Below are 12,360 nucleotides of genomic sequence, written 5' to 3' on the forward strand. Positions count from 1 at the left end.
TTGCCCACAACTGTGTCCAACTCTTTGCTTAGCCAAGGAGCTGGGGAAGGAAGAAGGGAAAGGGGGGACTCTGAGGACTGGGGGTGTCTCCAGCTCATCCAAAGCCACCTCTCCCTGTGGAAATCACACTGAACTTGGAGCTGGTTCCTGCCACCCCGTTCCTCTCTGGGCCCTACAGATGGGCTGCCTGCTCCCACTTTAAGTATCACTGCCCGCATGTCTGGCCTGGCTTTCTCCTCTGCCAGCCAGAACAGGACCCAACACAGTCTCCATCATTTGTTCTCCTTTATGAAACCTAAGGAGGTTTTCTGAGGATTTTTACATTTGTGTAAAGATCAGAGTAAAAGAAAGAACATGGCAAAGTTCCTTCAAGTGTCCCTTATCTGCTGACCCTGTTGTTAGAATTACAAGCAGAGCTCCACCCTTATTTCTCTCACCTCCATGCCACTCTAGACTTGTTCTCTAAGGTCTTACCCACCCCCCTGCATTTCTGGGGGACACCTCTTCCTCTGGGCCCCATAATGGGTGACCCAGCCACACATACCAGAAAAGGTAGTTTTTACGCACTAAAGAGCAAAGCAATATACCCAGACGGCCCTGTCTTCTCCCACCTGCGGAGGCCAGGCAACCTTCTAATACCCAATAACAAGCATTTAAGCCCCCGGTCCCTGCTGGTCCTGCTGGCTCTTAAGTCTGGTGTCCCCAAGGCATCTCCCCAACTTCCCCGATCTGCTCCGGGCACCGCTCTCGAGTTAGTTTCCCCAGTGAGAGCCGAGGCATGGCTGTCACACTTGGCAAGTCTCTCCTGAGGGCTGGGGAGTGCAGAAAGAAGGCACAGGGCAGAGGCCGTAAAGCAAAGTGTACACAGGACTCTCTCTCCTTAGCAATTCCCCACCCCCACCCAGCCCACACCCTGTCACAGTGGCCAGCGTATCTCCTCCAGACCAGGCCCAGGAAGCAGGACAACATTCAGGCACCTGAGAGATTCACCCACTAGGACCACAGCCATGCTGGGTACATGGGCTCTGGGAGTCAGACTTCTCCATTCCCAGCCAGCACCTTGCCTTTACTTTTGTAGAGGAAACCGACTCAAAATGAGTTTGGGGAGGTCAGCAGGGCCAGATGGCGCAGGGTGGTGAAGGCACATACAGAGGCCAGCGCTGAGCCACCCAGAGTCCCTCCCCACCACCTCCCAGGCTCTTGACACACTGGCCTCCTTCCAATTCCTCCAAAAGGCCAAGTTCTTCCCTGCCTCCAGGTCTTTCCACACGTCACTCAGTGAACTTCCACTCATCCTTCAGATGATAACTGAAATGTCGGGGGCTGTCCCGCCCCCGCCCGCTCCCACCTAAATTACACCCGCCGCATTGCTTCCTTTCATAACCCCCTGTGACAGATCCATTCAGTTGTCAGATGCTGCCTCTCCTAGGCCCTCGTTCCATGGAAGCAAGGCTCTGTCGGATTTTAAAGTTCACTTGGGTACCTGGGTGGGTCACTGATTAAGGGACCTAATAGTGGAGGCAGGGGACCAGTTAGGAGGACACTGTGGCTGGCCACACGGGAGAGGACAACTGCTGGAACCAACATGGAGGCGGTGGAGATGCAGAGAAGTGAATCCTGACGTTAGGACCAGAGGGAGTTGTCCAAGCAAAGGGGTGGGGGTGGGGGTGGGGGTGGGGGAAAGACCCAGTAAGCAGGAACATGGGAAGAAATGGGCTCTTCTCAGGGCCACAAGGAAATGAATTCGCTGTGGCTATGAAGTAGCAACATTCAAATGAGATTTTTCAACTTAATGCCCTAGGATCAAGATATCACATTTCACCTGTAAGTTGAGCCTTAGGTTACAGATGAGGAAACCAAAACCCAAGGAGGAATGAAGTCACTAGCACAGGGTCACACCGATGGAGCCAGGATTGCATCTACCCAATGGCCTCCACATCCCATGATCTTAAGCCTGCCCTGGAGAGGCTCCCAAACAGAGCACTGGGCCAAGTGTTGGCGGTTTTAGGAGTGTGACCTCTGGAGAGTCCAACCCAGAAGTAAAAGGCGCGACACCTGCCGGCTAAGCTTACCTGCTAGTAACCCCGAGGCTGGCTGTGGCCCAGCTAGTGAGGAGGAGGCGGAGGAGAAAGCCCAGCCAAGAACCCATCACAGCAGAACCTGGCCCTGTGGCCAGTGCATCCACAAGGTGTTTTCTCAGCTGCACAAGGGTGAGCACAGCTTCTTGCTGGCAAAGCTGGGGCCAGAGGATAATCTTGTTTTCCTCTCCATGTTCTGTCTTGTGTGTTCCTACATCAACCTGTTGGGTGGCATTGATTGGGTGGCTGCTGCACCTGAGACCTCCTTCCACTTGGCCTGTGCTAACCCCATGGGGAGGGTCTCACCTCACGGTGCCACCTCCTCCTTCACAGGGTCTCTTCAGCCAGTTGACGCCTCACTGAGTGGGCCTGGCAGCCCCTCCTCCAGCAGCCTTAGGAACCTTGCTGGTCACCCAAGTGCCAGGCATTGGCATATGGACTCCACTCTCATTCTTCTGGTTGCAGTCCATCACTGAGCCCTGGGGACTCGTTCAATGCTGGTGTGACCACGGGTGCCTTTGGAGGCTGCCTTCTGCCTGGGCCCAGGACCGCCCTGTGCTCTCCTGCCCTTCTTCTAGAGTCAGCATCAGCTCTAGCCGCACCATGTGAGTTCCCAGCTGAGCCTCCCCTGCCATCCTGTTCTCCCAGCACCGAAGACCTGCCCCATAGGAGGTTCTGGCATCAGTGTCTATCTTTCCCCATATAGAGTGTGAGCAGCCATTACCAACCAGCTGCTCCCAGTAGTACCTGCGGGACCCTGGTGAGCATGGGAATGACCGTGTGTCCAGGTAGGACCCCCCTGGCTCTCATTGCTCTGGATTTGGAGTGAGAGGTAAGGAGAAGACATATCAGGACCAGGATTGGGGAAAGGGAGGGAAATTTTCATAAGTTCCCTGCCCAGCTCTACCTGGGACAGCTGGACCATGGGTCTGCCCAGGATTGGCCCCTCCTTGGGATCAGGAAGATAAATAAATATCAGACATGTGCAAGGGGAATACACAGCCAGGAAGCCTGCCAGGCCCCCACTCTCCTGCTCCTCCCACGGAAGGGGACACCTTTATAACGCTTTGCAAAGTGGCAAACCCATGTGGTTTCCCCCCGAGGCCCTGCCCCACAGTAGTCAGCCTACCCTAGCTTTTCCCAGGGACAGAAGCACCCAGAGCTGCACCGTCCAGTAAGGGAGCCGCAAGCCACATGTGGCGATGGAGCACTTGAAACGGGGCTAGTCTAAGGTACATAACTCATTTTCAATAATCCATACAAAATGAAATAGCTCATTTAATCATTTGTATATTACAATGAAAATATTTAGGGGTTAAGTAAAAAGTTTAATGTAGTAGTGTCTGTTTCTTTTCACTGTTTCAACGTGGCTACTGGAAATTAAAATTACATATGCAGCTCATGTTATATTCCTACTGGACAACACCGCTCTAGAGTTGGGGCTGACCCCCACTCGTCTCCACAGCACAAAGCAAGAAGAAGCATAGACAGGTCAAGCATAAGTACTTTGTGAGCTGCTGGTGGAAAGATAACTTTGATTTTGTTTTCTTGTCTCTTTCAAACACATCAGGAGGAGAGGGCGCAAGAGGCATTCATTTCAAGGATCTCAATCCAGGAGATGGGTGACGGCCTACAACCAGCTCCAAGCAGCAACCGCCTTAGCCCACCCAGAGCACATGTGGTGTGTGGTGCCAGGCTCACCTGTTAGAAGCAGAGCCCTGACCATATCCAGTTATACTTCAGGGCCCTCCATCGGTTCCTCAGATGAGACCCAGGACCTCGCCATGGCATTCAAGGCCCAGTGCAGCTCATCTATTGAGTTTCATCTCACATGCTCCCTGCTCAAAACCCTGTCAGTTCACACTTCTGTTCATTCAACAAACATTTACTGACTACTGCCCATGTGCCAAGCACAGTGCTGGCTGCTGAGGTCATGATGGTTAGCAAAATAGGCATAAACCTGTACCCTCTGGGGACCACATGTCTAGTGGGGGCTAACAGGTAAGTAAATAAGGAAAATTACAGCACATGCAATATGAGCAGTTGTGGAGGAAGCACAGGGACCATGGGTGCACCAAAGAGGCACCTACACCAGACTTGAAGTCAGGGAGGGCTTCCTGGAGGAGGTAACATCTCAGTTAAAGAAGTCCTGTTGGCCAGACTGAGGCTGGGGGTGGTAAATATCCCAGGCAGAGGGAACTCTGGGTTCAAGAACTAACTGGAAGGGCAGAGCAGAGGGCAGAGCATGCTGAACTGAACTACATGCATTCTGGCTGGAGGGCAGGGACCAGTGGCAATTAGCTGGCCTGGTGTGTATGGCAGGGGCTTGTGAGCCCAGTGAAGGAGTGTGGCATTTATCTGGAAGTTTATTCTGCAAGTGTTTTAAGCAAGGGAGTTCCTGTTTCCCACAGGAAGTGCCTTTACCCCTCCTTCCTGTGTAGGGAGGGGGGGGCGGGGCGGGGTCAGGCACTGGATGGAGTTTTGAAGGAGAATGAGCAGGGGGCTTGTGGGGGCCTCAGCCCAGGGGAAAGTGCCACGGGACTGGGGCTTAGGGACCAGCTGTGGAATTTGGGGCTGAGGCTCAGTCTGAGTCCGGATTTGGGATTTGGGGGCTGGATTCAGGAACTGAGGTGAGAGTGGAGTCCAGGACCTAATTCCAGGATTTGCAGCTGGGATCAGGTCCAAGCTAGATTCAGGGTTGGGTTTTGGAACTGGGACAGGAATTAGATTTGCAAATGAGGCTGGGGGTTGAGATTAGGTTTCAAGACTCAGGGTTGGGGCTAAGATGTGGGGTAAGATCTGGGGTTGGAGCTAGGAGTTCTAGCTAGGGTTTGAAACTGCAGCTGGGGCTGAATCTAAGATGGGGTTGGAGTTAGGGGAACGGGCAGGGCCCAGGAGCGGGGGAAGAGACATTTCTCCTGCGGCCCAGGTCCGGGAATTCTGCTGGAGCCCAACAGCAGCTGACAGAGCCCCTCCCTTCCCAGGAATGCCTCCCCGGAGAAGGAGTGCCACGTCAGCCAATCAGCTCAAGCCCCGACTAGGCAACACCTGTTGTTGATCTCCTCCCCCTCCCCCCCCCCTCGCCCACCCCTCCCCGGCTCACCAGGGTGCAGGTTAGGCAGGTGAAGCACCGCCCCGGAAACGGAGCTGGAGCGCTCCACCTGCCGGGCTCGGATTGGATCCAGCACTCCCAGGCTTCTCGTGAGTGTCCCTGGGCCCCCCTACTGCCCCCCCCCCCGCCTCCATCTTCTCCCACTGGCTCGTCACCTTTGAGCCTCCACCTCACCCCCAGCCTGGACCCGCGTTCCCAGCGCACCTGTGCAAGCACTTTCGGACCAGCGAAGTCACCGTCCCGAGGAAGGTGGCCCTGACACCAGCGCCCCTCCCACGGCCCGAGCTCTCCATCTCCCTCAGGGGCATTTGCAGAGGGGTTGTGCAGGACTGATGCCTCACCTGGGGTGCAACCCACGTTCAGCCTCGCAGCCACATTCCGGAAGTGACCCAGCACCTGGGTCCTAAGTCTGTAGCAGGAGTCCCATCCTGAATTGGAGGAGAGAAGGAACGTTGTGTTCTTTTATTCAAAAAGGAAGCTCTGGGCATCTATGCAGGCCCCAGAATTCCCACTGAAATTCTGAAATGGAGATATCAAATGACTGGGCCTCGTCCCTCAAGATAAATGTTTTGTCCTCGATTTTAAGATAAGGAGCCTGGGGCTCTAAGAGGTGAAGGCAAGGGAGCTTCCCTGACCCTCCCCCAAAACCCTCTCCTGGTGAATCCGCACCCAGCAGTTATGGCCTGAACCTGCTGTAACTGAAGCTCCTTGAGGGCAGGGACCCTGGCTGCTTCATTTGCCCAGTCCTGCTGCCTGGCGCCTCCAGGACATGTTCATAAATGAGTAACCACTCTGAGGTCCCTCACCAAGTTCCCATGGTGTAAGGACTGCAGCTGGGGTTCGGGTCCGGAGCCCTTCTTTCCCTTTGCACAACTTTAGAAAAATCTTGGAGGAGGAGGATGGGGTGGGGGGGGGGAGGGTGAGGAGCTGGGGGACAGGAAGACCCGCGAAGAGTGGGGTGCTGAAGAGTTGGGAAGCAGTGGGGATGAGGCAGGGAATGTGATGGAGAACTGTGGAGAGGTGGCCTCCCTGAGACGTGCATAAGTGAGGAGCCAGCATAAGAGGAGGAGCAGGTTTGGGTAAGAGGACGAGCTGGGGTTGGACCTGTTGCATCAGAGGTGACTATGGGACATCAAGGTGACAGTTGGCTTATGGGTCTGGAGCCCGGGAGGGAGATTGGGATTTGAGGGGCCCAGGTGACTCGGGAATCTGCGGCCATGGCTGTGAGATTGGATGGGATGTTCGGGGAAGGCGGGTGTTAGGGATTAGATCCTAACCTGCAGAGAAGGAACCACAGCCCTAAGAGAGAATATTCAGGGTCAGGCTGCTGGTTCCAGAAGGGTTAAGTCACCCCCCTCCCTCCCCATCACCCTCCCCCCAGGAGCCAGTGGTGACAGCTGAAGCCATGTGAGTTGGATCCTGAATGAGGCTTTATCTCTGGCTCTTCGTCATCGGCCACCGTCCACCATCCACCATGGCACCAGCTCCCTCGGCCAGCCGGGATGGGACAGGCAACTGAGAGAGCCAGAGAGGTCAGCTGGGGAAGGGGGTTCCCTGGAGGGGTGGGGTGCTTTATAGGGGGAAACTCTCCTGGGGTCATTGGGGAGGCATCCCAAGCAGCAGTGCTGGGGAGGGGGCTTTCCTGGGGGGTGTTCCAGGGGACATGGGAGGATTCCCTGGGGTCATCCCCACAGCCCCCAGGAGAGACCATGGGGGGCAGGCGGGCTGGGGAGGTAACAACAGTGATTCTCCCTCACAGATGATGGTGCCTTTGCCCTGGACTGTGAGAGGAATAGGACTTCGGGCTTCCAGCTGCCAAGCAGGTGGTGGGGGCTCCAGGCCATGATCTGCACCCTCTAACCCTGGTGCTGCCCTCTGCCCTGACTTCCACCAGACCCGGCCATGTCGGAAGGAGAGGCGCCCACCCCGCGGGGCCGGGCGCTGCCCCCAGATGTGCTGGCAGAGCAGGTGGAGCTATGGTGGTCCCAGGAGCCGCGGCGCTCGGCACTCTGCTTTGCCATGGCGGTGGGCCTCGTGGCTGGCTGCGGGGCGGGCGGCGTGGCACTGCTCGCCTCCACCAGCAGTCGCTCGGGCGAGTGGCGGTTGGCAGTGGGCACTGTGCTCTGCCTGCTGGCGCTGTTGGTTCTGGTTAAGCAGCTGATGAGCTCAGCCGTGCAGGACATGAACTGCATACGCCAGCCCCAACATGTGGCCCTGCTGCGCAGCGGCGGCGGTGCCGACGCCCTCGTGGTGCTACTCAGTGGCCTGGTGCTGCTGGTCACCGGCCTGACGCTGGCCGGGCTGGCCGCCGCCCCGGCCCCTGCCCGGCCCCTGGCCGTCATGCTGTCCGTGGGCATCGCCCTGGCTGCCTCCGGCTCACTCTTGCTACTGGGCTTGCTGCTGTATCAGGTGGGCGTGAGTGGACACTGCCCTCCCCTGCGCGCGGCTGCCCCCTCCATGCACAGTGACCACAGTGGCAGCGGCAGCATCTTCAGCATCTCAGGACGGCTCTCTGCTGGCCAGCGTCATGAGACCACATCCAGCATCGCCAGCCTCATCTGACCAAGCCGGAGCCCTTGCCGCAGCTGCCTCGGCCTCATGGACCTGTGCTGGCGTGTGAGTGTGTGTGTTTGTGTGACTGTGTGTGTGCACCTCCCCAGGACTGCCCTACGGGAAGGTGAGTGTGTGTCTTCTTGGAACTGGGTGTTGTGTCCATGGAACCGTCAGAGGCTGCCTGTCTGCACTGGGGTCTCCAGGCAGAAAAGTACCTGGGGCCCCGGGAGATTCTGGGCTCGCTCCTATTCCCAACACCCCGCCAAGCCAATCCTGCCCTCTCGCACTCATCAGGGACTTCCCCAGGAGTGACTGCTGCCCACCCCGGAGACCGCACCAGCAAGTCTTCATTTAGGAGAATCACTGGTGGCGGAGTGGGCTCCGGGGCGTGACAGGCCTGCGTTGGAAATCCCTCGACCACTTCCCAGCTGGGCAACTTGGGCAAGTGACTCGGCTCCTCTGAGCCTCAGTTTTTGAGTCATGGTTGTGGTCATCAATTCTGAGGACCGAGTATGGAAGGATGGGGTACGTTACAGATGTGCATTAAAAGTGGTGGCTGCTTGTTACTGTCACTGTCTTTACATCCCAGCTCACCTAGAGACCTTCCTTCCCCTCTCTCACACCCACCCCATCCGAGTTCCGTGCCCAAAGCGCCTGCAGGTGTCCTCAGTAAGGCCTGTGGTTCCTCCTCTCAGCTGCCGTGAAGCCGAGGGGAGAGGGGGCTGCGGGAAGATGGTGGTTTTCTGGGCCCAGAGAGGGCAGGGGGTCCTTGCCATTAGCTCACGTGCTGGTTCGCGATGAAGCCTCAGGTATTGGGGTTTTGTCAGCTGGTGACTCAGGAGGCTGCTGCTCCCTGCCCGCCTCTGCAACCGGAACATCCCGGTCCTGGTCCGTGTCCTCGCTGCACGGGCTGGCCTGACTCCGGGTTCCGGGGCACAGGAGGGCTGTGTGAAACCCCCTTGGGTGCTAAGAGTCACTTCCTGCTTGAGGTCCACCCTGGAAGGGATCTCCCGTCTCTGGTGCGGTCATCAATCTCCACTCCCTGGGTGCCCAGGGCAAAGTTTCACCAGAAGAGCGTTTCATCACTTCCTGCTTCACAAGGTGCAGATTACAGGCAGCACCTCAGCCAGCAGAGAGGTCGGGGCCAGACGTGTTCAATGTAGACCTATAAGGGCTCCCACAAGAGAACATTGCTTCCAGCTGCCGAGATCAAGGCAGTCTCCTGGAGACAACACCGAGCTGCTGGATGAGGGCAAGGATGTTGCCAAGCCCGGGAGAGAGCCGCGGGAGCAGAAGGAATAGGGCAGTGATGGCGAACCTATGACACGCGTGTCAGAGGTGACACGCGAACTCATTTTTTTGGTGGATTTTTCTTTGTTAAATGGCATTTAAATATATAAAATTAATATCAAAAATAGAAGTCTTTGTTTTACTATGGTTGCAAATATCAAAAAATTTCTATATGTGACATGGCACCAGAGTTAAGTTAGGGTTTTTCAAAATGCTGACACGCTGAGCTCAAAAGGTTCGCCATCACTGGAATAGGGCGTGTCCGGGAGCAGCAGATATTTCAAAGGCATCTCAGACCCTCCATATATATTCAACTTGGAACCCTTCTTCTCGCTCTTAAACTAGCTCCTCCATCTCACCATTCGCCCAGCATCCAGGTTAGAACCCTCAGCCAGGCCCAGACAGCATCCTCGCTCTCCCTCACCCCGTGTCCAGCACACACACCAGCTCCTGCGGACTTCCTTTGTAGATGTTCTTGTGATAATCAGACCTCCACACTCATCTCCCACTGTCCTCTTCGTCTTGGCCTATTTGTGCAGCAGCCTCTCTACTGTTCTCCCTACTTTTGTTCTTTTCTCCTCTTAAATGCAACTTCCCCTCCCCAACTCCAATATGTACACAAGGAGCCCCAGTGACTGCTAAAACAGAAATGCAAATTATCTTGAGATCCTCCTGTGGCCACACCTCTTGCAGGCTAAGGTGCAGACTTCAGCTGATTTGGTCTCTCCCCCTCGAATCACCCCGTGAGCCAGACATACTAGACTACTGCTGGCCCTCACCATGTTCTCTCCCTTCTCCCAGCCTCTGTATGTTCTTTCCTTGCCTTCATGTCCTTCTTCAAGACTCACTTCTCTGGGAGTCTTCCCTGACTCTCTCCCCTGACCTAGAGAGTTGCCCCTTTTTCTAGCCCAAACACTCAATTGTAGACACCAGTCTGCAATTCTTTCTCTGTGCACCTGTCTCCTTAATTGGGTGGTAAACTCCTCCTGGCAGGGTTTGGGTCTTCTCACCTGTGTGTCCCTGGTTCCCAGCACAGGCCTGACACCTAGTAGGTGCTTTGTTGGATGGCAATGTGTGTGCAAGGATCAGGGAGAAACCCACCTATAATTGGGAAGGGCAGGGAAGTTAGGCTGCTGTCCACTACTGGCCCTGACTCTCCTGAGGCCCCACACTGCCTGCCCCAGAAATTCTCGCTCTTCCTGGGTTCCCAGGAGGCAGCAAGCATTATCTCAGCTCCTGGGCCGTGCGAGGACCACAGGACACCCCTCCATCCTGTAACATGGGGAGGAATCATGTTTCTTTTTGGCTGAGACAGGGCTAGACTCTTCCATAATATTTCTTTTAAGAAACTAAAGGAAAACAGAAAACAGAGGCCCAGAAAATGGGGAGGGGGAGGGTCACATGGCACAGATGTCTGGATGAGCAGCTACTCCAGGCAAGGCCCGTGCCAGGCTCTCCTGGGAAGGAGGCCGCATGAAGAATATAGTTTGTGCCCCCAGATGGCCTACTTCAGACAGCAGTGGGAGTAGACCTCTGCACACCCATCTGGAACATGAGTTGGGAGGGTAAGAGCTGGGTCAAGGCACAGGCAGGGCAGAAATGCTACTGCTTCCTCAATCACGTAAGCTCACCCACAACCTCCCATCTCCAGCCTGTTTGCTCAAAGCACCTCACAAAACCCCATCTTGGTCCACATTACAACCAGCTGGCCACCGGCCCCTCTGCTATCTCTCTAAACTTTAGAGCAGGGGTCCTCAAACTACGGCCCGCGGGCCACATGCAAATACAAATATTGTATTTGTTCCTGTTTTGTTTTTTTACTTCAAAATAAGATATGTGCAGTGTGCATAGGAATTTGTTCATAGTTTTTTTTTAAACTATAGTCCGGCCCTCCAACGGTCTGAGGGACAGTGAACTGGCCCCCTGTTTAAAAAGTTTGAGGACCCCTGCTTTAGAGCCCAAAGCTTCCCCTTCCTGCCCTAGCAGGTTTGGTTCAGTGGATAGAGTGTCAGCCCACAGATGGAAGGGTCCCAGGTTCGACGCAGGCTCAATTCCCGGTCCCAGGTTGGGGTGGGTGCTGGAGGCAACTAATCAATGAGTCTCTCTCATATCGATGCTTCTGCCTCTTTCCCTTTCTTCCACCCTCTCTAAAATTCAATGGAAGAATATCCTCGGGTGAGGATTAACAAAAAATAAATATAAAGCTGCCCCTTCCTCTCTTTCCTCCCCCTCCCGCCTTTATCTCCCTTCTGGTGATGATTCTTCGACCCGTCATTTCACCCACTCCGTGACAGAGTCCTCAACTCCTTAGCCACCTGCGCCTTTGGTCCCGCTCTCCCAGGAAACCACCTCCATGGACTAATCCACACACTGGCCTTCAGTGCACCTGCCGCCCCTCAGGGAGTGGTTATTAGAGAGACCCGCACAGCCAGGCAGCAGGTGTCACCATGAATTCCTCATCACCAGTCTCAGTCGGGTCCGCAACGTAGCTCATCAGTTACAGTTTCCCTCGTCAGCTGTTCCCAAGGTGACCCTCAAGTTACCTCCACTCCCTTCACATCCCAGCGTCACCTAACATCACTCTTGGCAGGTGGCTTGACCTTCCACCTTGCGAGACTGAGAGTCCTATGGAAGGAAGCCTTCACATCGCTCCCACCAAATCCCCCCTCCTTGCTCCTGTCCGGACAATGACCTTGGCAGCCCAGCTGAGGAATTTGGACTATGTCCTCAGGACGCTGAGAAACACAGGACAAATTTAATCAGGGGAGTGAGAATAGGATTTGGGATGCACTGGCTGCTGTGTGGAACCAGGGTGAGCTCTCCAAGAAAAAGAAGAAGAAGAAGAAATGGCCAAACAGCCCCAGAAGTGATGTCTCTGCTGGCCCTAAGGGGTGGGAAGAGTGCCCCAGAAAGAAGAAATAGCAGAAGGGCCTAGGGCAGGGGTGGGCAAACTTTTTGGCTCGAGGGCCATAATGGGTTCTTAAACTGGACCGGAGGGCCGGAACAAAAGCATGGATGGAGTGTTTGTGTGAACTAATATAAATTCAAAGTAAACATCTTTACATAAAAGGGTACGGTCTTTTTTTTTTTTTTTTTTTTTAGTTTTATTCATTTCAAACGGGCCAGATCCGGCCCTCGGGCCGTAGTTTGCCCACGGCTGGCCTAGGGACAAGGGAACTTGGCTCCTTCAAGGAACTACGAAGGGCCAAGGGCCCAGCGGTGTGGCTCAGTGGTTGAGCATCGAGTTATGAACCAGAAGGTCACTGTTTGATTCCCCATTAAGGCACATGCCCGATTGCAGGCTCGATCCCCAGTAGGGAGCATGTA

The 12,360-nt window shown here is 55.2% G+C and overlaps 1 protein-coding gene across 3 annotated transcripts; it reads left to right on the forward strand.

Moving 5' to 3' along the window:
• The first annotated feature begins 5,158 nt into the window (after positions 1-5,158).
• TMEM125 (transmembrane protein 125) lies at positions 5,159-8,304 on the forward strand. 3 transcript variants are annotated; one of them, XM_059689828.1, is made up of 3 exons: positions 5,159-5,279; positions 6,572-6,722; positions 6,950-8,304. In XM_059689828.1, the coding sequence occupies exon 3, from the start codon at positions 7,093-7,095 to the stop codon at positions 7,750-7,752; it is 660 nt and encodes a 219-aa protein (XP_059545811.1). In that variant the 5' UTR covers positions 5,159-5,279; positions 6,572-6,722; positions 6,950-7,092; the 3' UTR covers positions 7,753-8,304. The 3 variants fall into 3 exon arrangements, with proteins under 3 accessions (XP_059545811.1, XP_059545813.1, XP_059545810.1); XM_059689830.1 differs by lacking the exon at positions 5,159-5,279 and adding an exon at positions 5,847-6,010 and having other exon boundaries at positions 7,085-8,304; XM_059689827.1 differs by lacking the exon at positions 5,159-5,279 and adding an exon at positions 5,878-6,010.
• Positions 8,305-12,360: the final 4,056 nt, after the last annotated feature.

Source organism: Myotis daubentonii, chromosome 3 (assembly GCF_963259705.1).
Source record: "Myotis daubentonii chromosome 3, mMyoDau2.1, whole genome shotgun sequence".
Classification (NCBI taxonomy): domain Eukaryota; kingdom Metazoa; phylum Chordata; class Mammalia; order Chiroptera; family Vespertilionidae; genus Myotis; species Myotis daubentonii.